Raw genomic sequence first — 26,039 nt, 5'->3', positions numbered from 1 at the left:
ACTCGAAATTCGAAATTCGAAACACTAGCAAAAATCATGGAAATTGATTTAATATAAACTATTATAATATGGGGAGTTGAAATTTCATTTTTTTTAGTAAAATTGTCTTATATTTTAGATTGATTTTGTTTAATGTTTGTTAATTAAATCATACGACATTGGTGCTATTAATGTTTATTAATTATCATTAAATTTAATAAATGATTACCTATTAAAAGTGATTGCAAAGTTTTCAATCTTCTTTTTAGCCATTAGGTTAAATGTATCTTTCATTTTCACTTACAACTTTTCTACTTTCCAGGTTTTAATATTAGCTGTACTATCTTTTTTTTACTTAACTAAAATATTGATTTTCAACTAGAATTAAGTATAATAAAATATTAAAATTAATATTTTAAAAATAGACACGTGTTAATTTTTAAGATTATTTGTGAAATAAAAAAAGCATACTGTCGAGTATCAAATATTAACACTTAAATATATGTATTATTGTATTTTAATTTTTTAAAATAAAAATAATAAAAATAATTAATTAATACATACAATTAACTCGTGTATCGCATAAAAAAACTAGTTGCATATATTTTGTTCATTGAATTTTATATATATATATATATTTGAAACATACACTTTTATAACTTTACTTTTATAACTTTTGATTAATATTTTAAAGAGTCAGTCATCACATTTGATGTCATATTCATGCTGTCGCAGAGTTAGAAAATTTGAAGTAAATTAAATTGTATATTTTTATGATAGTAAAATGTAATTTCACTATTTTAATAATCTATATCTTTATAATTTTTAAATTCTACTGGTAGTGTACCAAACATTTTCTCAAATTAAACATATTTATTTATTTGTTTCCTATAAAATACTCGCTTTTGAAAGATACATAAAATAATTTCAACTATTAAATATATATTAAAAATAATATTTTACCTGTTAGTATTTTGAACGGATGACATAGATATCGTATCAAGTAAAAAATTTACATATATGATAAATACAATCATATAAATAACTTTAACAATCGAATCAATAAAATATTAATTATTAAAATGAAAGCATATAAATATACTTATGTTACATTTAGTAGGAGTATTATTTATTTTAGTATATGAGTTAGAAACAAACTAATTTCAATCTATAATTTTAATTACTCACATGACTCGTTTTAGGAAAAGAGAAAGAACTTTTTTTTACTTATTTTGAAAATGTTTACGAACTTTTCCTCATTTTTCTAGATTATATATCTAACTATTGTAATATATATATATATATATATATATATATATATATATATATATAAGTATTTTATTATATTATTAGACTAGTAACTGAACAGGACATTAAATTTTACTTGCATAACTGGATTTCACCCTTAAACTTAAAACTTAAAAAGTAAATACATAAAAATTTTGGATGAGTATTTGGTACACTGATAATCTAATTTTTTTATTTCCCAAGTAATTTTAAAAATTAATATGTATTTTTTAAATTTTATTTTTATAAAATACTTGTGAATCTCTAATGGACTTGTAAAATCTAAAAATTCCACCGAAAATGTATTAAATAATTTCTCATAAATTTATTAGATTCTGAGTAGAAAAGGTGGGTGAGATTGGGCCGAGGTTGTTGACAGGTGACTTTGAATTTATTTTGGTAGAGTCTGCCGGCTATTTTTTTTTCCAAAAGAAAGGTTCAACCTTCCAAAAATAAATGAAGAATAAAACTTGCAATATTCTCCTTTACCGCATTTTATATGTTAAATCTTAAAAGCTTAATTTGCAGTCAATTTATTTGTGTAATTATTTTTAAGGTTTATTAATAAAATTTTTAATATGAGAATTTAGGCAAATTATTTATAGAGAGTTTTTAGACTTCATATGTAAGACCAGTAATTGACAAGTATCTTACAAAAATATAAAAAAATATCTATATTTTTTTGACATAATGTTTAAAAGAGACATATCTTCTCTCCAACCCACAAAGAGAAAGATACTCAAACCTACGTCCTTCTGTATTGACAATAATATCGGTGCCAATAAAGTACATATCATTTTTTAAAACTACTTATAGAATAAAAAAAATATACTGCAAAAGTATATACTATATACTATTCTTTATACCAAAAAGTTGTAAACCTTTTTCTAACTTCCTTTTGACTATTTGGTTTACTTTTATAAAGAAGAAAGAAAGTTGAATTGGGAGAGATGTGGCGAAGATTGACGAATGCAAGGAAAATAACATATGACCGTGTTTCAAAGTATGGGGTTAAGCTTTAATGATTTAGTTATTAATAAAAGTTATGCAAAATATAATTATTAAAATATTTTTTCCTCAAAACTTATTATGCTTTTTCAATAAGAAACTTATTATAAATATAATTTTAAATTTATTAAACTAATTGTTTAATTATATTGTTTTAAATAGTTTATATATGAATATACATGAAAATAAAATAAAATTCTCATTTATTAAATATTTAAATATTTTATTGCTTATATATTAAATAATTATAGTTTTCAAATTAAGTATTCTTTTATGTAATTTTAATTTCTTTATTAGTTCCTTCTCTCTTCTCAAAATATTAAAAATAATTCTTTTTGTTCATATTTTTCCTAACATGTACCATAAAAGTTAGAAGTTAGTATTTATTTTGTAGACCATAGGTTATAAATACTTACAATGTAAACATTTGGCATAGATTTATATAAATTTTAGTACATTCATTTATTTATTTCATATGTATCATATGTTTTATTTCATAGTTATTGTTGTATCTTTCACCATGAAAAAAATCATTATTGACAAATAGTAACGAAAATATTAGTCTCAAACAAATGACTCATTGTCACGTTTCTTTTTTCGTAAACCATATAATGTCAATGAGAGAATACCATTTACTCTTTATTGAATTATGAATTTCATTATTGTAAATAATTTTTTACTTAAAATATTAAACAAAATATTGAGAGAATACCTTTTTTTGTATACTCAACATAGTAGTTTTTTTGCCCTATTACCAATTGAACTCGTGTTTTAATATATTAAAATATACGAGTTACATAAATATAGTCAATTACTTACTTAGGATTGAGGGAAGCTACACTATGAATGTCACAAGTGAATGGATCCATAAATGGATTTAGGATAAATTTTCGTTGTATTGTTAATCTAGACAATCACATTTATGTCTATTTTTTGGGGAATAGTTCATTTTGATACCCAAGGCAAGGAATCCCCAATTGGACTTGATAGAAAACATAATAATCCCTTGAATCAATTTGCTCAATTTTGATTCTTCAGACTATGAACCATTTATATTACCTAATAATATAAGTTGTCTTCTCACATCACAACCTGATCACATGAAAAAATGTAATATTAGTTAAACGTTAGGTAACCAATGAGCTAATATTTGTATATGCATTTTGCTTTTCATACAAAAAATATTGAGGATAAAAATATAAAAGATAAAAATTTTAACCATGGAATTTTACTAACTAATCTATTTGAAAAATTACAAACATTATTATCAAAATAACTACACTAAACGCAGTAGATTCCAAGAAGTTGATGTATGCTAATTTGTAAATGTGTTTTGATGTATTATTGGATATTACATATGTTGGTAAAATGTTGGGTTTATGCCTAGTACATTTTGGTATGTTTTAATGCATGTTTTGCTTCATAGTTTTGGCATATTTTCTGTAAATCTAGACTTAGGTATTGATACCTCAAGCTTAAGTATCGATACCTTTTAAGTTGAGTATAGATACTCAGACCACTAATTTTAGTACCTCCTCAAACAGTAGCTAAAATTTTGAACCAAGAGAGGCAAATATCGGTACACGACCCCAAGAATTTGTACTTCGGGCCAAGTATGAGTACAACCCCTAGGAATTTCGGTACTCCAAGACATCGAAGCTTACTGTTTTTGGAAATATTTTGAACAAATATTTAAGTAAAAACCAACAACTATCTACTAGTAAATATACTCTCCTAAGATTTTGTTGCTTGATTCCCACATCCATGATTGCAAATTTATGTTGACGAGTTTCCAGTGTAGTCATATTTAGCATATCTACCGGGAAGATAACCAATACGTTGATGCTTTTTGTAATTATGCATGTCAACATAAACATTAGAAAATAAGTGGTTTCAAGATCCAGAATTTGAGTTTTTGTGTTAACATCGGAAGGTAAGCTTTTGGTACAAAATAGAACTTCAACTGAAATTACTAAAAAGAAAAAATGTGGATTATGATTCAAAGAAAAGCCTATTGGGCCCTATCATCACAATGTTGGAGAGTCCATTTTCCAATGGAAGTGCTCCAAACTCCAACATTAAACATTTCTGCCAGTAAATTTCTTCCTTTCATCATATCATTAGTAAACACAAACATGTTTCTTGGTGAAGAACATATTGTTTCAGTATGTTCTTCAAAGTTTTTGCTGTCATTTGTAACTCTCTATGTCAACTCCCAGCAGATTAAAAGACCATGAACTGCAATTTTACTTCTGTTAAATAAGAAACAACTATGGCCATTGCATTGTTCAAAGAAAAAAAAAATGAACTAGCTTTGTAAATAAATCAGTGCAAAATTGTTAGCACAAACAAGAAAGTTATTGATAGTTGGTAAGAAATGGTCACTTAGATAAAAATTACAAGAAATGGCTCAGCTGGCTCCATTGTAATAAAGAATTTATTGCTACCATCTTTATCAAATCTGATAGAAGGGAGACTGTTGAGGGGAGGTTGGTCCAGACCCTCAACGGAAAATATTATTTTTGTGTCGGGGTTTTGTCTCTTGTACTTCAAGGAGCGCCTCGGTTGATTAAAATAAGGCCTACAAGCTTGCAAGGGCTATAGATGCCTTGGTTGGTGGTTTGAACCCCGGTAGGCACAATATACATAATTAATATTACGCACAATAGTACATTATTGACACCTCTTCCGTGAGCTTGTAGGTTGTATCTCCAACAACTAAGGCGCTCCCAAAATTCTATGAAACCTTTTGGGCTTTCTTCGGAGTATGGGAGACAAAACCCCAACATAAGAACAATACTTTCTGTTGAGGGTCGAGACCAACCTCCCCTCAACAGAGACAAAGAGCTCCTTATCGGCAACATCGTTGGAAGCAATTCTTAGGTTTGTCAATTTGCAATGTGCAGACACTATTGCCATTTGCTGAGATCCATATAGTCTACAAGGTGTCAGGGTCCTCAGGGAAGAGTAGCCTCAGTATAGCATGTATTTGAAAATGGAGTGGATGCGATACATCACCGGAAACGAATTCTGTTGTGGAAACGAATTCTGTTGTCCTACCATCAACCTCGATCATGCTGCAACCTGGTGCTTTCTTGAGTCCTGTATCACCGATCATCCTACGGATCCTATAACCATCTTCACTTTTCTGAGAACTAAAGTAAATGTTGGATAGCTGCACAAGAGCTGCATCTTCTTCATCCTTGTCACAATCTTCAACCTCTAGAAGCTCTTTAACAGCAAGCTCAGCTAGCTCAACATTGTTATGAATCCGACAACCATTCAATAAAGCGCCCCAGACCGATGCGAGCGGTTTCATAGGCATTAGTTTTATGAGCTTTAGAGCTTCATCAAATCTACCTACCCTGCAAAGCAAGTCCACCACACAACTATAATGTTCATGTTTGGGCATAATCTTATATTGATGTTCCATGTTATTCAACAAAAATAAACCTTCCTCAGCTAAGCCTGCATGCCTACATGCAGTTAAAACGCTAAGAAGAACAACCCCATCAGGCCTAACACCATAAGTTTGCATCTTTTCAAAATAATGAATGGCTTCCATTGCATGACCATGAACTGCAAAACCTCCAATCATGGCTGCCCATGAAAATACATTTCTTTTAGTCATCCCTTGGAAAACTTCCATGGCCAAGTCTAAACATCCACACTTTGCATACATATCAACAAGAGCTGTTCCAGTAAACACATCAAGTCCCAAATGATTTTTCCTTTTCTTCACATACTCGTGAATCCATCTCCCTTCCCAAAGATTCCCACTTTGTGCACAAGCTGTCAGAGCTGTGGTCAAACAAAACTCGTCAGGCTCCAAACCGTCAACCAACATTTCCTTAAACAAACCCAAAGCTTGAGTCCCTAAACCACACCGTATTAACCCACTCATAACCACATTCCACTTAACAACATCAACGAAAGTAATTTCATCGAACACTTTCCTTGCATCACCCCACAGCTTGGTTTCAACGTAAAGCCTAATAACCCCTGTTTGAACATAAGAATCTGATGAAAACACTCCGTTCTTAAATACCCAGTTTTGGATTTGCTTTCCTGAAATCAAAGAGCAAGTTTTGGCACAAGAAACAAGAATCGAGCTAAAGGTTTGGCAATCGGGTCTTAAAGTTTCTTCATTTAAGAGGAGATTGAAGTAATGAAAGGAAGTTCGAGGGTGAGGGCTGTTAGAGTGAGCTTTAATGAGGGCATTGTAGATATATAAGTTAGGATTTTGAAGCTGGTCAAAGATGAGGGAAGAGTAGTGGAGGCCAAGGCTAGTTGAAAGAGAGGTAAGGGAGGTGATTAGTTTGCTGATGATATAGGGGTTTTGGTGGAGGCCTTGGGTGATTAAAAGGGCATGGATTGGCTTGATTTGAGCTGTTTTGCTGCAGTGCTTTAAGAGGGTTAAGCACCGGGTCCAGGCTTGGGTGGTGGTGCTGGGGTGGTGGCTCATGGTTGGGTTGGGGCTTTTGAATGTTGGGGTGTCACCTATGAGCTAAAGGGTCTAGTGGAAGCCTTTAAGGATATAAAATTTGGGTGTCAATTAAGCTCAATAAGCTTGCTCTAACATCGTCTATCATTTGGAAAATTTTCTGAAATCCAAACACCATTGTTCCAAGTTTAGGTTGTCTGAAATATATCTCGAAATCTTCCTTTAGATTCCATTGTAATATGCAAGTGTTGAACAACAAAGAGATAGTAAACTATAAGTAAAAGCAAATGGTGTTATTGATATTAAAAACTACTTTTTAAGAAGGAAAAAAGTTAGATTTTAGATATTAAAATATAATTTATTGCATTTCATTATATAAATATAAATTTTAAATGTATTTAAATGATTAATATAATTTGTTTATAAAATTTAATTTGAATATATAAACTATATTATATAAAGTTTTGAAAGATTTAAATGTTAAAATATAACCATTACAATTTCAAACATGTAAAACTATATTAGAAATTTTATCACACGTATATGTCTGTGGAAATCATGTATTTAAAACGCATGTAAATGTTTATAATTAACATATGATAAATAATAAAATGTAAGATTTGAAACTAATAATAATAACACATATGCAACATGCACAAAATTAAGATAAAAATAGTTTAAACTTTGAGTAAAAGGAAATTTAAATTGTGACATTAGCTCATTCGACGATATTATCAATAAGATTATGGCATACTCATGAAAATAATTATACTATATATTTGATAAGAGCTCACATAAAAGTAGATGTTCCTCAAGTTGAAATGGTAAAGTTGAGAGAGTGTATGTTTGATATTTTGGGTTTAAATCCCATCATAAGCATCAAATTTTTTCTAGATTTTATACAAAAGATAAAAATACTAGAGAAATCAGCCGATATCTAATATAAATATGGGCAAACTTCAGTGTAGTCATCCAATTACTAATAAGTTTATTTTTTGTCACCTAATTATAAAAAGTTATAAAATAATCAACCAATTATTTGATTTTTGCTTTTTGGTCATCAATCCTTAAATGGCTAACATGAAGATAAGCTTTTAAAATTAGCATAATAATAAATTTAGCCGTCAAAATTTACATTTCGTGTCAATTTAATGCTAAATTTTAAAAAATTAACTCTCAACGTCTGCACATTACCTAGTTTTATCATATTTTTACACAATAATATAACTCAATACATAGTGTGCTAATTAGAAATAAAAGCAAAAATATTTTACAAAAAAAAACTGTTTATTATTCAGTTGAATTATCTTGAATACATCACTTATACTTCAAATAGCTAACAACTTGATATTTCATAGTGACAATTAACTCATTTTTTTGTTAGCTTGAGTTGGCTGCCATTGATGAAGTAAATAAAAACTTCATTGTGTTTTTAAGTTGTTAGACTTAAAATTTGGTTGAATTAATGAAGTGGATTTGAAGGAATTGAATTGATTATTTTTCAAAATTTAGGTTGTTTTGCTTTTTGTTGTTTTACATTTTCTATTGAGTCAAACCCAATAATAACGTTGCAAATGGACGAAGTGGCAGGACTCTAATCACTCCTATTTACCAACAAATGATGTTGCCTTGTTGATCGGTAATGCGAGTTAATTCATGGCTTTATTTGAACTCATGAGGTCTCCAAGCAGTTTAGTTTATCCACTTCTTGAACTCGGTTAAGTTTATTGTGACTCTCATTCTGGAAGTTGATCTCAAAGGCACTTGCATTTCCCTTTTAATAGTGGGTTAGTTGAACGAGTGATGAGGCTCTTTGTGTTTGTCGAAGACAGTAAAACCGACGACGATATTAACAAGAACAGTTGAGTTGAACCAATGTCTAACTATATTCAAAAGCGAATCTTATAAACTTGTTGAAAAGTGAACTGGTGAAGGCCGAGTCATCTAGCTTTTAGTGTTCAATCCAATGATGGAGAACTAGAGATCAAGAGAAAAGAGTAAAAAAATGTGTAAAATATTAGTTTTTGGTATTTTTATTTTTGGTATATTTTAAATCAAATTTAGCTGATAAAAATGAGTTTTTTTAGCTTTTTAGGTGATAGGGTCCTAAAGAAAAAGCAAACCTACAAAAAGGATCGAATTACACCATGTTTAAACGTTGATGGTTAAACTTTTTAAAAGACATATCGACACAATACATAAATATTGAGGGTTAAAGTTACTATTATGCTAATTTTAAAACCTGCCACATTTCCCATTAGTCTTTTAACACCTGGTGACCATAAAAGGAAAAAAAAAAAATCAAATAGTGGGTATAGCAGTGAGTATTCTTGCTTGTCATGTGGACGACCCGGGTTTGATACCCGAAAATGGTGCTAGAAACTTGACGAGGTCCTATTGCACTTCACAAAATCATGCAAATAACAACAATTTTCAACAATAAACATGCATGAGATCTCTACCGCAAACACTACGGGTCAAGTTACAATATAGTTTTCTTTTTTTTTACAATGAAATATAGGTGAGCATTCCAATGAACATATCCAAGGAAGACAAGGACACTAAAGAATTTCTATGTTATGCAAAAGTCTGTCAAAGTTATTGAAGTGATCCATATTCAATGATGAGTAGATGACTAAATTTGATTGTTAAAATCTTAAAACTATGATTTATTGTAACCAATAACTTCTCATGAGATTCTAATAATGATCGGTTGTTCTTCCTATTGTTAATGGCATTGATATTAATGCTATGTCTCCCTCTTAAATGATATTTCCTCTCGATCTTAATCGATTAAAAGGAAAACTCTTATGATCTCTTCTCGTGGTACCTTTCGATTTTAGATGTTCTACTTAATTAATTTAATTTTACCCAATAAAATTTCCTTTTAACCTCTCCTATCTAAATTTTTACCCAAGGTTTGTAAAGCCTAAGTTATTAAGCTCATCAAATCAATTGCACAGTGCATTAACGCCAATATCATGCAATAATCAATCACTTAAATGAATTTAGCTCATAATCATATGAAGCACATCCACAAACATGATCTCCATATCAGGATTTAAGAAATTGTAGTAAAGAAAAACAAAATTGAGTTTAGACATTGCTCATTCAAGAAGAAAACTCCTCCTTCATGAACATCCATCGAAGCCCAACTTGATCTCCATTCCAATCTCATTGCCCACCATAAATTGTAGTAAATCAAAGTATAGAACTAAAGATTTGATTACTAAACGAGGATATGTAAGTTTACAACTGAAAACTAAAGAAGAGCAAATTACAAGAGAAAGAAAAATACAGAAAATACTTATAATGCGTATCAGTACACTCAAATTCACATCCTCCTGTACTGACAACAATACCGATACCAATCGAGTTAAGACTCAATTGCTATGGTTGAAATTTTTACTTTCGTGTAACTAATAATAATGTTTTGTTATTCATCTCTTATTCTAACATATGAAAAGAATTTCCATTGTCTATGGCTTTATGAAACCATCATTTTATTATGATTTGGGCAGCATTTGGCAAAATCTTTTAAAGAGAATTTAGGAAGAAAAATGTTGATGTTTAGAATTGTTTTTTCTGTGTGGAAGAATAAAATACAAATCTGCAACAAACCCATTACAGAGTAAATCGATTGATCCTCCAAATCAAATCTCACATAAAAACATGGTCCAAAAAGGAATTCTTCTACATCTCTGCTAACTGCAAAAAGATGAGCCTTTGAATGAAACAATTAAGCAGATGACAAAACATGGCTAGAATTAAAAGAAAAGAAAAAACCCTTTAGCTTTAAATGAATGAAAGAATTGGAATTTGCCTCATTCCATTGCTGTTAGCAGTTTCTAGCAACAAGCTAAGGTACAAGTTGAAAGTTCCTTCACATGTTTCAAAGCCATAAATCATCTGCCACTGGTAAAAAAAGAAGCAGAAATTATTAGTCTATAGAAATTAACAACTAAGTTACTCGGATTCTTTATTTTTTGTTGATGGCGTGGTACTGTGGAAGTTCTGAGATTGAATTTTACGTATAAGCATCAGTTTCTAACGCTTTTAATTTAATGTATAGAGATTAATTTACCCTATCCGTATTAAAGATTTCCTTACCTTTAGATGATAGAGGAACCAGAACAACATGCATTGCGGTATTGTTGGGAGGAAGCTGCAAACGAAGGGGATAAAGGTTGCCATTCAAAGGGTTACGAGAACAAAGAGAAAACTCTTCCTTCACAACATTCTCTTCTTTCAATGCTTTCTTCAAATCATCAACCCCATTCCCTTTAAATATGAATTTACGCTCTCCAATATTTTGGTCAACATCACCATTATCATCAACTACCTCATACTTAATAATCCTTCCTTCAAATGCCTTTGGCGATCCATTTCCTGAGTCATCTTCCTGCATATATATATATATATATATATATATAAAACCCAACAAAATTACAATCAATAATAGGACATCCCAAGCTTAGATGGACTGTATGTCAACCTCACCTCATTTTTAGACATTCTAGAGCCTCTAAGTGAAATTGTTGGAGGTGAACCAGTATCAGAATTGTCAAATCCATCAGCTTGTACTTGAAAAGGAGGAGGTGGAGCAGGGAGTTTATCTTGGTGGCGAAACCTTAAAATATCAACTTGCCAAAGGATCCAATCTTGATGTGAGGTTCTATAAGGAGTATCATGTGTAATGTGGTTCCTCCATGGTGGTATCCCACCATTTGCTCGTAAATATTGGCCGTAACGAGTTTTTAGCCGAACCCTGGAACCTTCTTGAATAGGTTCCCATTCAACCGAAGAATCCAATCGTTTTGGCAATGTCTGCAACACTTTCTTCCCTGTCATCCCCAATAGGAACGGCATGTTTGAAGCCGTCAAGTATTTACCGTAACAGCTTTTAAGACGAATATGGGTGGAATTGAACTGCACGAACTCCACCGTCCATCTCGCGTTCCGTACAGTTCCGCCTCGCTCTTGGGAAACAGTTTCCTCATCATCCTCTGCAAGCAAGTATTTGTCATGGATGCTACGAAATCGAACAATGCTTGCTTCTTCGAAGATTTCCATGGCAGCACTCTAATACAATTACAAACAAAACAAAATCTACGATTTAAAAAAAAAAAAAGGGGATTTCGATTTTATTTTATTTTTATTCTTTACCTGAATATCTAGATTAATATCAGCTAACACCGGAAACTGTTTGAAGGCAGGAAAATTCGAGGAAAGGAAAATTTAATGGAGTTTGATAATGGAAGCAAAGAGGAACCGATATTTTGGGAGTTTTTGTGATTTTACTTTGTTTCCCAAAACGAGAGTTAAATATTTTTTTTAATTATAAATGTTGTATTCCGCTAAAATAGTTATGTATTAATTGTGTTTAAATATGTAATTTTCTATTTATTAAATATACCGGTTACGAAATATCGAGCATTGAGTGGTTAGACATATTTTAAGAAAAATTAATTTAATCCAGATCGAATTGTCAAGATGATATCTACTGATTTATAGGGAGTTAATGTTTTGACAACAGCTCCTATAAGGGTGGGTTTGGATGGGCAGTGCGTTTACTTGCGGTTGCGGTTAGTGTAAAAACAGCAGTGGCGGTGAGATTAGATACTGTACCGATACTGTAACGTAAGACAAAAAGTAAGCTAAACGCACCGCACCGCACCACACCGCACCCAATCGCCTATTCAAACCCACCCTAAATCTATTAGAAACTCTTGAGAGTGATAAGGCTAATGTTGCTTTTAATTTTGACTGCGTAGTTTAATTTTTAAGTTTTGTTTTCTTATTGTAAAAAAATAATATGCGGATTATAATTTTATAAATGTCTAAAATTATCAAATTTATGTGGGAGAACTCTTGAGAGTCCTAAAATAATTTAATTACTATAATAGAAATCAAAATAGTTTACGTTGATTATATAAATAAATGTGACATTTGTTATATCGTGAATTCATTTGTGGAGTCTAAAAATTTCATCCGTAATAGAGTTTTTAGACTTTACAAGCGAGTTAAGGGTTTGATAAGTGTATTATAAGATGTAATAAAAAAAGGATTTAATTATATAAATAAATATAATACTTGTCACATCCTTAATCCGCTTGTGAAGTTTATAAAACTCCACTAACAAAGTATGAAATAATTACCCTTCATTTTTTTATATATTTTATTGATGTAGATTCTTATAAGAATATATTCAAACTTATATTCTCTTTATTATTGTAATAACAATGATATTAATTAAGGTTTTCGATTTTTAAGGTAAACTGCATTAATAGTTACCCAATTATGATTTTTTAGTCATTCAACCATCTTTGATATTTGAGTATTTCAATTTTTATGTTAATCATCTGATGATTAACAAAAATAAAATTAAATAATTAGATGATTATTTTATAATTTTCATAAATAGATGATAAAAAATTCTCATAAAAAAAGCTAAGTGTTAGAGTAACCTCTATTATAATTTATTTATTTTGATTGGTGCTGACTTGTCTTAATGTTTGCATGATATTTTATCAAATAATTACAAACTTGATAATATCTAAAATAGTAACAACAAATAAATAATAATAGTGATGATGAAGATGAAAATGATGCTGCTGCTGCTGATGAAATTTAAGCAATGAAAAGAAGAAAAATCATAGAAACCTTGCCTCTCTCCCAAATGCATGTTTGAAATTATGGGTAATAAGTGATGCAGATCCTTTATCTGAATGTTGAAATCTCTCTGAATCGTGAGAAAAATTTATCAAATCCGGTTCCAAAATCTCAATCAAATCGACACCCCAAAGAACCAATCTTGTGTAGCCGTTCTATGTGGGATATCATGCATTACTTTCCTCCACTGTGGCGGTCCGCCGTTAGCTCTCAAGAGTTGCCCTTTCCTTGCTCTAAACTTCACTCGGAACTGATCGTTAATCAACTCCCATTCCGTAAAACCATCATTTTTTGACAACGGAATTGTTTGCAACACTTTATTTCCAATCATGCCTAGCAAAAATGGTTCACCACTTGCAGTTAAGTACTTGTTGTAAATGCTCTTGAGACGAATCAAGTGGCTATCACCTTGGACGAGCTCAACCTTCCAACATGCGCCTTGGGAGGAGTCGTTTCGGCTTTGCCGGACAGTTTCCTCGTCCTCTTCGGCGAGTAGGTACTAGCCAAGGTGACTACGGAGTCTTACTGCTTTAGCTATGTTGAAGAACTCCATTGATTTTGTTATTAATTAAAAGGAGATTGAGAATGGAAAGTGTGTGTGCTATAATTTATTCTTTCCTTTCCTTTTCTTTAGTTGATAGTTGTTAAATATGACTCATATTTCAGTCAAATTTGAGAAATAATCTTCTAGTTAAACTCTGTTTATTTGTTTCAATCAAATTCTGATTAGTTTAGATTATTTTATTATTATTTTACCTATGAATTTAGCCTATAAATAGGCTCTTTTACAAACTTAAAAAATACACCCATTAGAGATTAGAACTCATAACACATTTAAAGAATTTTGTATTTACGTTTTGAGGGTTCTTTGTTTTTGAGTTTTCGGGGTTTAGTTTTTATCTTCATCTTTTGTCATCTTCGTTCTTTTGCCATTATAGTAAAATTATCTTTGCTCGTGGTTTTTTATCCTCTTTGGAGGTGTTTTTCCATGTTAAATTTGTGTGTTCAAAATTTTAATTTATTTCTCTATTTTTTTACTTGTTGCTTAATCGGGTCGATCCCGACAAGTGGTATCAAAGTTAGTTCAATTTTCATAAATCAACCCATTTAGAGATAACAGTAACAAGGTTTAAAATTGAAAAGTTCGATGGTGAGACAAATTTCAATCTGTAGCATGTTCGGATGATGACAATTCTAGTTCAAACCAGCTTGAAAAATGTTGTTACTGGGAAAAAGCTTGAGAATCTAAATCAGATATAATGGGAAGAGATTGATGAAGAGGCCTTGTTTGCAATCCAATTGTGCCTTGGAAATACGGTATTGCAGGAGGTATTGATGGAGAAGACCTTATCCGCCTTGTGAAAAGGTTATAAACTCTTTATGCGACTAAGTCTCTAGCTAGCCATTTAATGTTGAAACAACGTCCATTTACGTTTCGCATGAACGAAGGTGAGCTTCTTAGAGATCACATTAGTCAATTCATTACTCTTTTAAATGATTTAAAGAACGTTGAGGTTCATATTGACGATGAAGATTAGACTATGCTATTATTGTGCTCTTTATCCCATTCATACAAGTCTTTCAGGGAGACCTTGATTTATGGCAGAGACAAACTCTCGTTCAAAGATGTGAAGGGTCATTTGTTGAGTAGAGACAAACTCGACAATAAGTTTGGTTTGGATAGCAAGGTAGATAGGCAAGCTTCCGTTTTGGTAGCATCAAAGAAATGAGACAAAATGTGTCGCTGTTGTAAAAAGTTAGGTCACGCCAAGGCAAATTGTTATAAACTGCGAAATAAAAGAACTACTGAGAGTAACGAGGAAAATGTAGCTAGTGCTAATTTGGCTGATGAAAGTGGTGATGATTTCTAGTTAGTGTCAACGAGTGATAACTCCAAGCTCACATCTGAGTAGATCCTAGATTTGGGGTGTTCTTTCCACATGTGTCCTAATAGAGAATGGTTCTCCACATACAGTTCGGTTGACGGTGGAGTTGTGCGCATGAGAAACGATTTATCTAGTAAGGTAATCGATATTGGTACTGTTAAAATTAGAATACACGATGGGACGATTAGGACACTCTTAGATGTTAGGTATGTACTTGATTTACGAAAGAATCTCATCTCCTTGAGTATTTTAGACTTGAAAGGATGCAGAATCAACATCGAGTCGTTCGCCATAAAATTATCTCGTGGAGATCTTATTTTGTTAAAAGGTAAAAGAACCGACAGTCTTTATATTCTGGAAGGTTCTACAGTGGCCAGTGAAATCGAACGTCCCTCATCCGTTACGGAGTCAAAGTCAACTCATTTGGAGCGGAGGCAACTTGGACATAGGAGGGAAAAATGTATGACCGTTTCGTTGAATAGAGGTTCTCTTTAGGATGCAGGTTTTGAAAAGTTAGGGTACTGTGTTCGTAAAAATCAAACTCGAGTTAGTTTTAATTTGGCAGTGTACAAGTCGAAGGCTAGAAGTCTTCAAATTTCTAAGTACAGATTCGACTCAATTAGTTCCCTACATAGTTCAAGATAGGCTCGTGGCGGTTTTGGCAAAGATGGCATTGTGGAAATATGAGTCAAGGTGGAGATTTGTTAAGTATGACTCCCATTTCAGTCAAATTTGAGAAATAATCTTTTAGTTAAACTTTGTTTACTTGTTTCAATCAAACTCTGATTTGTTTAGATTATTTTATTATTATTTAACCTATGACAACCTTAGAAAATACACCCATTAGAGATTAGAACTCATAACATATTTAAAGAATTTTGTGTTTACGTTTTGAGGGTTCTTTGTTTTCGGGTTTTTGAGGTTTAGTTTTTATCGTCATCTTTTGTACTCTTTGTTCTTTTGCCATTATAGTAAAATTATCTTTACCTGTGGTTTTTTATCCTCTTTGGAGGTGTTTTTACACGTTAAATTTGTGTGTTCAATTTCTCAATCTATTCTGCTATTTTTTTTACTTGTTACTTAATCGAATTGATCCTAACAATAGTTATTACCAAGTTGGTACTATTTTTTTTCTAAGAATGTTTTCATCATAGCAAGTTGATACTTTTGTTTTTGAAACTACAAATAATAGGATTAATTAGGGTAAAATATTGTCTTTTTATTAAAAATATAAATTAATCATTGTACATTAAATTAAAGAGTAAATTGATGTTTTATGTTAAAAATTTCATTCAATTTTATTATTAAAACTAACATAATTGACCAAACAAATACATATAATATGTCATGTGTACTTTATGCTGATGAACACAAACTAGCTTTTAATAGTAAAAATAGATGAAAAACTTAACAAAAGATCAATTTGCTCTTTAATTTAATGTATAAGGACTAATTTATCTATTTTTTAAATAAAAGAATGAAATAGAAATCGACTCCTAATATAAAAACTTCTATGATACTTTTACTGAAAAAATAAATTCGAAAATCATATTGTTATGTGAGTCCAAGGCATGGACAAGAGACCCTTTCAAAAGGTTTAATCTTTTAAATTTATAAAATTATAAAATATAAAATATAAAATATAAATTATAAATTAATAAAATGTTAAAACTGCACTTTAATTCATCCAAAATTTATTACTCATTTCTATCCCTTTTAAGTAACCTTTTGGTTTCACCCTTTATGAGATACTTAATTATCACATACACGATTCTTGTAACTACTTGAATTCATGACGATGGTTCGAAAGTCAACCCAAAATCAATAGACCAAATGTTAGAGTTCAAGGTTATATGTATATGAAATAAATATATAATTTCATCCACTATTAATTGAGTTTTAGATTTTACCATGTTACCAAAATGAATAGATGCTTTATACCCATTAAGAATATATATATATATATACATGACAGTCCCATAATTTATTTATGAACTTAAAAATTTCAGCATTCAAGGACTATTTATAAAAGCAAATAGATTTGGGAAAGTGGAAATTTTTTTCTTTAATACGAAATAGAATGTTGCCTTTATGGAGTTTTCGTTACTCTAACTATGTCAAAATTTAAAGTTTAATTTTGTTATACAATAATAGTTACCGACTCGAGAACTAGATAAGCTTCGGGTCGTCTGCCTGTGACTCGATCAGATGTACACAAGAGATGTACAACGAGAGGACATTTAGGAGAGCTCGCGGTGTTAGTTCGCAGGAGTCGAATGGAGTTCGTGGTTCCAGCTTGCACACACTCAAAGAGTTCGCATGGAGGGGACTGCGAACTCCAACAAGTGACCTAAAACGATACACGTGTCCGACATGTCTGAGGTCTACTTAGAGTGTCAGTTCTAGAAGTAGTGAGGTTAAATCATGAACAGTGGAGTCAAATCATGAACAATAATAATATGTATAAATACCCGAATGTTTTCTTTAATGAGACATGCAGAAAATTACTCAACAAATTTGGTAATTACTCAACAAATTTGATATTTTTACTTTTATAATATTATTATTTAATCAAGAATTTTAACATAAGGTGTTTGAGAAAATTTTATAAAAAATATTCTAAAAATTATATGAATCTTAAATTTAATAAAATTAACAATTACTCGATTATTTTTTTTTTTGAAGGCCCGGTATTATGAAAGCTCTTATACTAAACGTGAGATTGCATTTTACTCTTTTACTAAAACTGACCATATAGTGAATAAATAATGACATGTGGTATGAAACTATAACTAATAGGAGAAACTAGGGTAAAAGTATTGTGAAGGTCTTTATGATAGAGTCGATTGTATTTTATTTTATTTATTAAAACAAAAGATAAATTAGTCTCTGTTCGTTAGATTAAAGAGCAAACTAATCCTTTATATTAAAATTTTTATCCATTTTTACTATTAAAAACTGGCATGATTGATCAAACAATTACATGTCATATGCCATGTGTACCTTATGCTGACAGACACAAATTAACTTTTAATAGTAAAAATGGATGAAAACCTTAACAGAAAGGTCAGTTTGCTCATTGATTTAATGTACAAGAACTAATTTATCTATTTTTTAAAATAAAGAAAGCAAATACAATTTGATTCCTGATATAAAAACCTCTATGATACTTTTACTGAAAAATTAGATTTGATAATCATATGGTTATGTGAGTCCAAGGCATGGACAAACGACCCTTTCAAAAGGGTGAATTTACCCCTTAATCTTTTTAAATTTATAAAATTATAAATTAATACAAAATTTATTATTCATCTCTATCCTTTCAAGTAACATTTTTTGTTTCACCCCTTTATGAGATCCTTAAGTATCACATACGCACACAACACACAGAAGCGATTCTTATGACTAGTTGAACTCATGACGAGGATTCGGAGGTGAACACCAAGACCAATGGACCAAATGCTAGAGTTCAAAGCATAGATATGTATATGAAATAATTATATAATTTCATCCATCATTGATTGAATTTTAGATTTTACCATCTTACCAAAATGATTAGATGATTTATACCCGTTACAGTTCATATGATTAAGAAATATATACATGACAGTCCCATAATTTATTTATTAACTTAAAAATTTCAGCATTCATATGGCAATATGAGTTGATTTATGAAATCAAGGACTAATTATAAAAGCAAATAGATTTGGGAAAGTGGGAATTTTTTCTTTAATACTAAGTAGAATGTTAACTTTTCAGTTATATTATGGAGTTTTGGTTCCTCAACTATGTCAAAATTTAAAGTTTAATTTGATATTCTCACTTTTATAATATTATTATTTAATCAAGAATTTTAACATTGAGGAAATTTTATAAAAATATTCTAAAAATCATATGAATCTTAAATTCAATAAAAAGTACACGTGATTTAAATGCTTAAAACTGCTTCTGAAAATATTCAAATGAAAATAATTAACAATTTAGATTAATTAATAATATTAAAATGGACTGAATTGTAATAAATTAAAGGATAGAGATTTAAATTTAAATTTTAGTTTAACCAAAAGTTTTTAATAAAGATTTGGTTAGTGGGAGATGAGGAATTGGTACGGATGAAGGAGGTTTTTTCGTAAATATTCAACTTGTTATAGCTAAATGTGTTGATGCTTTCATATATAGAAATAGAATGACTGGTGAGATTTCTTCATCATGGATGATGAGAGTGAGATTAGATGATTTTCAAAGGGTAAAAGTGGACTTGGTTCTGTTTGACTATTGAGATTTGACTTTTATGAGGTATTGACTTAGGGGAATTAGTAGGTTTTTTATAAAAAAAAAAAAAGAAATTCTAACATTTTAAAATTTAATAAAAATTAAAAATTTTATCACCAAGCGTATGCGTGTGGGAATTACAAATTCAGAACACGAACATGCGTTTAAAATAACATACGATAACTAATGAAATAAATAGTTTAGCTTGAGTAAAGGTAATAAAGTGTGTATAATAAAATTAAAATCTTTAATAATATTAGTATGTAACTTTAGTTAAGTGGTTAATTAAAAGTTTTATTAATACATGGTAAAGGATTTGACATCAAATCTTTGGTCAATACCAATTTCAACATCGTTTCCTAAAAAATCTACCCCTTCCCCTTATAAAATAAACAGTGCAACATTGTAGATTGTCAGCAGAAAATCTACTTTTACAACCACTTGTTGAAGTTCTATGTTTGAAGTCAGTCTCTTGCAAGGTAAAATCAAGTCTAACTTTCTTTGAGTTGGAGTGTTTGACTTTACTTTTATTTCTTCTCTTTTACTCAAAACCATATCAATGATGAAATCAACTTGTTATTGTTATTAGTTTTTTGTTGTTTATATATTTTAGAATAGGTCAGCTTGAGTTTATGTTCCCATGCTCTTGTTTACATTCCATATTCAAGCAAACAAGGAAAGTCAACCATGGCAGACAGGAAATTAGAGGCTGAATTGGTATAATCCAATAAAAAAAAGAACACTTGAATTTGAGTGTTACAAAAATAACCCATTTTGTCAAACTTAGAATTGATTTTACAGGGTAATTCTTGAGTTTATGCATGTTCAAAGTTTGTTTCTAAGAGATGATGGCTGGTGTTCTAACTCTAATCTTCATCATTTCTTGCCTGAATCTTCTGCTTAGCCATCGTTGTTCTTCACATCCCTTGTGTACAAACTTCAGTAGGTGTCTTTTGATTCATTTTATGAAAAGAAAATGTTCTATTTGGTTGCTTATAAAGACCCTTTCTTCATTGAAATAGCTGTAATACTACATTTCAATTTGGTGATCTTTTTTTGTTGAAACAGGAGCACCCTTTACTTCTAAGACCCCTCTTTCCTTTTGTCAGTACAATGGAAGTGTTTGTTGTAATGCCACTGAGGATCTGAAATTGAGGAATCAGTTCAAGTCAATGAATGTCTCTGTTTCTGCTTGTGCTTCGGTCCTTAAATCGATACTCTGCTCGGTAAGGGTGCCACTTAAAGTCTTTGTAATAGATGATAATATGAACTGGTCTAAATGTTATGTGATTGCAGAGATGTGACCAATTTTCGGCGGAGCTATATCGAATCGATTCTGCACAAAGAACAGTTCCTGTTCTTTGCAACTCATCTATTTCAACAAGGTCAAGCCAGTCACAACAAGCCAAAGTTGATTACTGTGCAGAAGTTTGGGATAAATGCCATAACGTATCAATCATAAATTCTCCTTTTGCACTGCAAGCTAAAGGTGGTATACAAATTAATTCGACTTCGAAGCTGACTGAGTTATGGCAATCTAAGGGTGCTTTCTGTGATGAATTTGGTGGAGCTTCTGATGATGGAGCAACATGTTTTAATGGAGGTCCAGTTCTGCTAAACAGTTCTGAAAATATTAGTCCTCCTAGTGGTATCTGTCTTGAGAAAATAGGGAATGGATCCTACCTTAACATGGTGGCTCATCCCGACGGTTCGAACCGTGTCTTTTTGTCTAACCAAGCCGGAAAATTATGGTTGGCAATGGTTCCTGAGCAAGGATCAGGAGAAACATTAGGCATTGATGAGTCGAATCCGTTTCTAGATTTGACTGATGAAGTACATGCTGATGCTGCGCTTGGATTGTTGGGAATTGCGTTTCATCCGAACTTTCAACAAAACGGCCGATTCTTCGCTTCGTTTAACTGTGATAAGGTTCAATGGCCAGGATGTTCAGGAAGATGTTCATGTAACAGTGATATAGGATGTGATCCTTCAGAGTTAAGTTCAGACAATGGGGCTCGACCATGCCAATATCACAGTGTTATAACAGAATTCACAACCAACAGTACCACATTGAATCTTTCCTTGGTAAAAAAACTCTGCTTGTAACAGTCATTTATCATGATATAGAGTCAAGTTTCGTTCTCATTCAATCTGGTTTTTGATTTAAGGTTAGTCAAATTAGACCGGTAGAAGTCAGAAGAATACTTACCATGGGACTACCATTCACTTCCCAACATGGTGGTCAGATTCTCTTCGGACCTAAAGATGGATATTTGTATTTTATGATGGGAGATGGTGGAGGCAGTGGTGACCCTTATAACTTTTCACAAAACAAGAGATCTTTGCTTGGAAAGATTATGAGGCTTGACATAGATACCATACCCAGTTAAGTATTGCCATGAAATTTCCCCTTACCAGAACCAGAATTTTCAGACAAGGTATTATTTGATGTTGTACCAATATTTTTCAACTCTGCAGGTGCAAAAGATATCAGTGAATTTGATCTATGGGGAAATTATTCAATTCCTAAAGACAATCCATTTTATGAAGACCATGAATTGCTTCCAGAAATTTGGGCCATGGGATTTAGAAATCCTTGGAGATGTAGTTTTGATTCTGAGAGGCCTTCTTACTTCCTATGTGCAGATGTTGGTCAGGTTAAGTTTTCCAATGGAGCTTAATTAATGTTGCATACATGTTCGGATATGAGTACTTCAAGAAAAATGAAGTGCCGGAAAAACATACACGATTTATATAACCATGTTAGTGATGCATAGATCATTGATCTTATGCAGGACCAATATGAAGAAGTGGATATAGTGACAAAGGGAGGAAACTATGGTTGGAGAGTTTATGAAGGACCTTTGTTATACAATTTATCAAACTATTCTGAGGCTAATAATTCTTCAAACCCCATAAATGCAATTTTCCCAGTTATGGGATACAACCATTCTTCTTTAAACAAAGCTGAAGGATCGGCATCGATCAGTGGTGGTTATTTCTACCGATCTATGACTGATCCATGCTTGTATGGAAGGTGAGTCAGTTGACAAGAAAGACCTTACACATTGTCCACAATAACATGCCAATTACCATGGTCTAATAACTTATAAACCATGGTTGCAGATATCTGTATGCAGATTTGTATGCTGATGTTATTTGGGCAGGTTTTGAAAACCCCAAAGGCAGTGGAAACTTCACAACAGATCAACTTGCTGTTAAATGTGCCCAAGACTCCCCTATCCAATGCAATGCTGAACCTGAGTTAACATCTCCAGCATTAGGGTTTATATTCTCCTTTGGGCTGGATAATAAGAAAGACATCTTCATATTGACCAGTAATGGCGTTTATAGAATTGTTCGTTCAAGTAGATGCAACTATACTTGTTCCAGGGAAAATGTTACGGATTTTACTGCTCCTCCTGGATCTGATGTTGATCCTCCATCATCTTCTCCTTCATCAGGAAGCAAATTTAGCAGTCCTCTAACATTACAGATTCTGGTTTTTACTTGTGTTTCATTCATTGGATTGTTGAGTTTTCTCTTGTAATCTATACTTGGAGTTGTTGATTGGAGATAAAGAGAACGTTTCTTTTCTTGCTGATTTCAAGTTTTTTTTTTCGTTGAGTTTTCTAAAATATGAGTTTTTTTTTCCTTTTTCTAAATTTTTCTAAATTTGTAATAAATGGTTAACTCAAAGATTTATTTTATTTTATTTAAAATATGTTATTTTTATTTAATATTTATTTATTTCATATATTTTTATATTAAAATTTGAAATCAACATACTTTAAATAGCTACATTACAATGTTACAAATTTAATTTTTATAATATATAAGTTACATAATATATAATAAAATATAAAATTAAAGAAAAACATGTTATAAAATTGAAAAAAAGTCAGGTTATGCTCGGACTTCAACTCGGACCTTATATGTTGAAGTCCAAGCCCAACCTATATTTTAAATAAACAAATTTTTTTTATTCAAACCCATTTTTAAACTTATTTTTTTTTCTAAATATTTTCAAATACAAAAGAATTAAAGGGAGGAAAACAAAAGGAACAACCTGATCATAAGTCGCTCTTAATTTCAATATTCTTTTGGGTAAACCATTAAAATACTCACTTTTGTTTAACTCATATTACATTTTAGTCACTTACGTTATCGTGTTGTAACATTTTAGCCACTGAGTTGTTAATTTTTGCTAACGTGGCATGTTGAATCATCATTTTAAATAAAAGTTTTACGTTAAATTATACAATTGGTCCTTATATTTTTTAAGCAATTTTTTTTCTTTTATGTTCTTTTAACTTTTGTTTTCTTTATTTTCCATTAGCTTCTGCTTCTCCTTCTGTTTTCCTCCTTTCTCCAATTCTCTTAATATAACTTTTCTATATTTTCCATTTGTTAAAACATCCGTGCATATAAGTTAAGCTATTTTAGTTTGACATTTTTTGTTTCTTGCTTTTAGGAATCATAGGAAGGAAGGGAGTTCAAGGGGCTCAACCGGGTTTGGTTCTTGATTGGATGCAGAGGGTAAGAATTGCGGTTGATGCGGTAAGAGGCTTGGAATATTTGCATGAGAAGGTTCAACCTTTGATTATCCACAGAGATATCAGATCTAGCAATGTCCTTCTTTTTGAAGACTTCAAAGCAAAGATTACAGATTTTGAGCTCTTAAACTAGGCTTCCAACATGGTTGCTCGTCTTCATTCGACTCGTGTTTTGGGAACCTTTGGCTATCATGCACCTGAGTATGCTATCTTAAGCTGCTCTATTTCATTGTTCATTTTTTTTCGAACCAACCAGTCATTGCCAGTTGCTGACATAAATAATTGAAGGGAGGAAAACAAAAGGAGAGGCAGAAGAGAATGGAAAAAAAAGAGTCAAAAGAACATAAAAAAAATTGCTCAAAATGGAAAAAATATAGAGACCAATTGTATAATTTAACCTAAAATTTTCGTTTGAAATTATGATTTAACATGTTACGTCAGCTTACTGTTATACCGCTAACAACAATTAATGGCTCAGTGACTAAAATGTTACAACACGATAATGTAAGTGACTAAAACATAACATTTCAAACATAAATGACTAAAATGTAATCTGAGGCAAACAAAAGTGACTATTCTGATAGCTTACCCTATTCTTTTCTAGCGAATAATACTAAACTTTTACTTTATTTGTTCAGAAAATTAAACTTTTACTTCTTAATGTTGGATGTTGTAATGGTTTTTGGACTTGAATTTTGCAAAAAAAAAATTGATATTTTCCGTCGATCTTTATATGTATAAGTGTGATTGGTCACTTAGAATTTTTTAACTTTAATAAAGTTTTAGAATCAATTAAAATTCATTAAAACATATTTTGGTTAATGAAAACAAAATTCGACTTTGGAAATAAGATTAGACGTGAAAAATGTATTAGCATCCTCACCACACTTGTTATTAAAACACTGCCAAGGAACCCTATGTTTAATTGAGTTAGAAAAAAGAGTTTAACTTTAACATTTAAAAAAATTTCTCCAAATCATAATTTTATGAAAATTATTATCCAAAATCAATACTATCCATTTGACAAATTGAAGCCATAAGAGGATTTGCGTGTATGTGATGAAAACTTTCAATCCATTCCAAAAGGATATTCCTTCATAAACAATAAAGATTCCATAACTTATTATCACTTAAGAACATTGCTTGCTTTTATCATTTTATAATAACAATTGGGAAAGATGTGAAAGTTAAGGATTTTGACTAATTTTGTGTGCCATAAACATAAAAATTTTATAAAGTAATTTTAAAAATATACTTTTAATTCATACCTTGAGAGCTTAGATTACGAATTATTATAGGTATTGTAAAAATTTAATTCCAAATACATTAACACTTGGGATGGAAACTTGATTTATGTTATGATGCACACTTGATTATCTTTCTACTTGCTCACTTTGGTGTTTGATTTCAAGTGATAGTCCTCCTTTGGTACATGAACATGCGAGTGTTATGGGCTGTGAATCAAAACTCGTAATCATTGTGTACAGAACACCCCATAGAGGTCAACTAATTAAATGAGACTCATTTGACCCGCTTAAACTAACTCGACTCATGAAATCCATGGAGAAGCCCATCTACTTGAAGCCTTGGTGGCCCAGTAAAACACTTTAGTCAAGCTAGAATTACTAGGTAAATAGGGAAAATCCTAAAGGGGTAAGATTGTATAGAGTTTAAATCCCTTAGGACTCTTAATTGCAAACAGGCTCTAATATTGACCGTCGGTGTAACTCAATCTGTATCGTTGATTTTGGGGGAGCTCAACTATAAATAGAGGCCTCCCCCTTCATTTGTATCATCCCATTATATTAAGTTATTCTTGAGTTAAGAATATATTGAGAGCATTTACTCAAATACTTGTGTCCATTACTTATTGTGGCTTTACAACTCTCTTGTTGCTTTTTTTTTTTTCGTTTTGAGTTGCTTTTGCTATATTTT

At 31.1% G+C, this 26,039-nt stretch overlaps 3 protein-coding genes and 1 pseudogene across 4 annotated transcripts; 1 reads left to right on the top strand and 3 right to left on the bottom strand.

Annotated features, from left to right (window-relative positions):
* Positions 1-4,567: 4,567 nt before the first annotated feature.
* On the bottom strand, positions 4,568-6,879 carry LOC105798247 (putative pentatricopeptide repeat-containing protein At3g28640). Its single transcript, XM_012628240.2, has one exon. The coding sequence runs from the start codon at positions 6,737-6,739 to the stop codon at positions 5,213-5,215; it is 1,527 nt and encodes a 508-aa protein (XP_012483694.1). The 5' UTR covers positions 6,740-6,879; the 3' UTR covers positions 4,568-5,212.
* A 3,552-nt stretch (positions 6,880-10,431) lies between these two features.
* Positions 10,432-11,791, bottom strand: LOC105798244 (uncharacterized). The gene is made up of 3 exons (XM_052620408.1): positions 11,242-11,791; positions 10,829-11,107; positions 10,432-10,633 (listed from the first exon to the last, which is right to left on the bottom strand). The coding sequence occupies exons 1-3, from the start codon at positions 11,789-11,791 to the stop codon at positions 10,611-10,613; spliced, it is 852 nt and encodes a 283-aa protein (XP_052476368.1). The 3' UTR covers positions 10,432-10,610.
* A 1,580-nt stretch (positions 11,792-13,371) lies between these two features.
* LOC105798245 (uncharacterized) lies at positions 13,372-13,943 on the bottom strand (annotated as a pseudogene).
* Positions 13,944-20,205: 6,262 nt separating this feature from the next.
* On the top strand, positions 20,206-23,152 carry LOC105798242 (HIPL1 protein). 2 transcript variants are annotated; one of them, XM_012628235.2, is made up of 7 exons: positions 20,206-20,490; positions 20,617-20,774; positions 20,845-21,633; positions 21,717-21,933; positions 22,027-22,205; positions 22,344-22,585; positions 22,716-22,865. In XM_012628235.2, the coding sequence occupies exons 1-7, from the start codon at positions 20,394-20,396 to the stop codon at positions 22,720-22,722; spliced, it is 1,689 nt and encodes a 562-aa protein (XP_012483689.1). In that variant the 5' UTR covers positions 20,206-20,393; the 3' UTR covers positions 22,723-22,865. The 2 variants fall into 2 exon arrangements, with proteins under 2 accessions (XP_012483689.1, XP_012483687.1); XM_012628233.2 differs by having other exon boundaries at positions 20,209-20,490; positions 22,675-23,152.
* Positions 23,153-26,039: the final 2,887 nt, after the last annotated feature.

Source organism: Gossypium raimondii, chromosome 9 (assembly GCF_025698545.1).
Source record: "Gossypium raimondii isolate GPD5lz chromosome 9, ASM2569854v1, whole genome shotgun sequence".
NCBI classification, from domain to species: Eukaryota; Viridiplantae; Streptophyta; class Magnoliopsida; order Malvales; family Malvaceae; genus Gossypium; species Gossypium raimondii.
The sequence above is the reverse complement of the archived record's forward strand: the minus strand, read 5'-3'. Positions and strand labels throughout refer to the sequence as shown.

Bases quoted from the DNA above. Each gene is read 5' to 3' on its own strand.
- LOC105798242 (XM_012628233.2), top strand. From the start codon at position 20,394: ATGATGGCTGGTGTTCTAACTCTAATCTTCATCATTTCTTGCCTGAAT. The intron at 20,491-20,616 runs GTAGGTGTCTTT...TTGTTGAAACAG, and splicing joins TCCCTTGTGTACAAACTTCA to GAGCACCCTTTACTTCTAAG. The intron at 21,934-22,026 runs GTTAAGTATTGC...TCAACTCTGCAG, and splicing joins TGACATAGATACCATACCCA to GTGCAAAAGATATCAGTGAA.
- LOC105798244 (XM_052620408.1), bottom strand. From the start codon at position 11,791: ATGGAAATCTTCGAAGAAGCAAGCATTGTTCGATTTCGTAGCATCCAT. The intron at 11,108-11,241 runs GCTCTAGAATGT...AAGATGACTCAG, and splicing joins TCCAACAATTTCACTTAGAG to GAAATGGATCGCCAAAGGCA. The intron at 10,634-10,828 runs GTAAGGAAATCT...TTTTTTTACCAG, and splicing joins GGTTCCTCTATCATCTAAAG to TGGCAGATGATTTATGGCTT.
- LOC105798247 (XM_012628240.2), bottom strand. From the start codon at position 6,739: ATGAGCCACCACCCCAGCACCACCACCCAAGCCTGGACCCGGTGCTTA.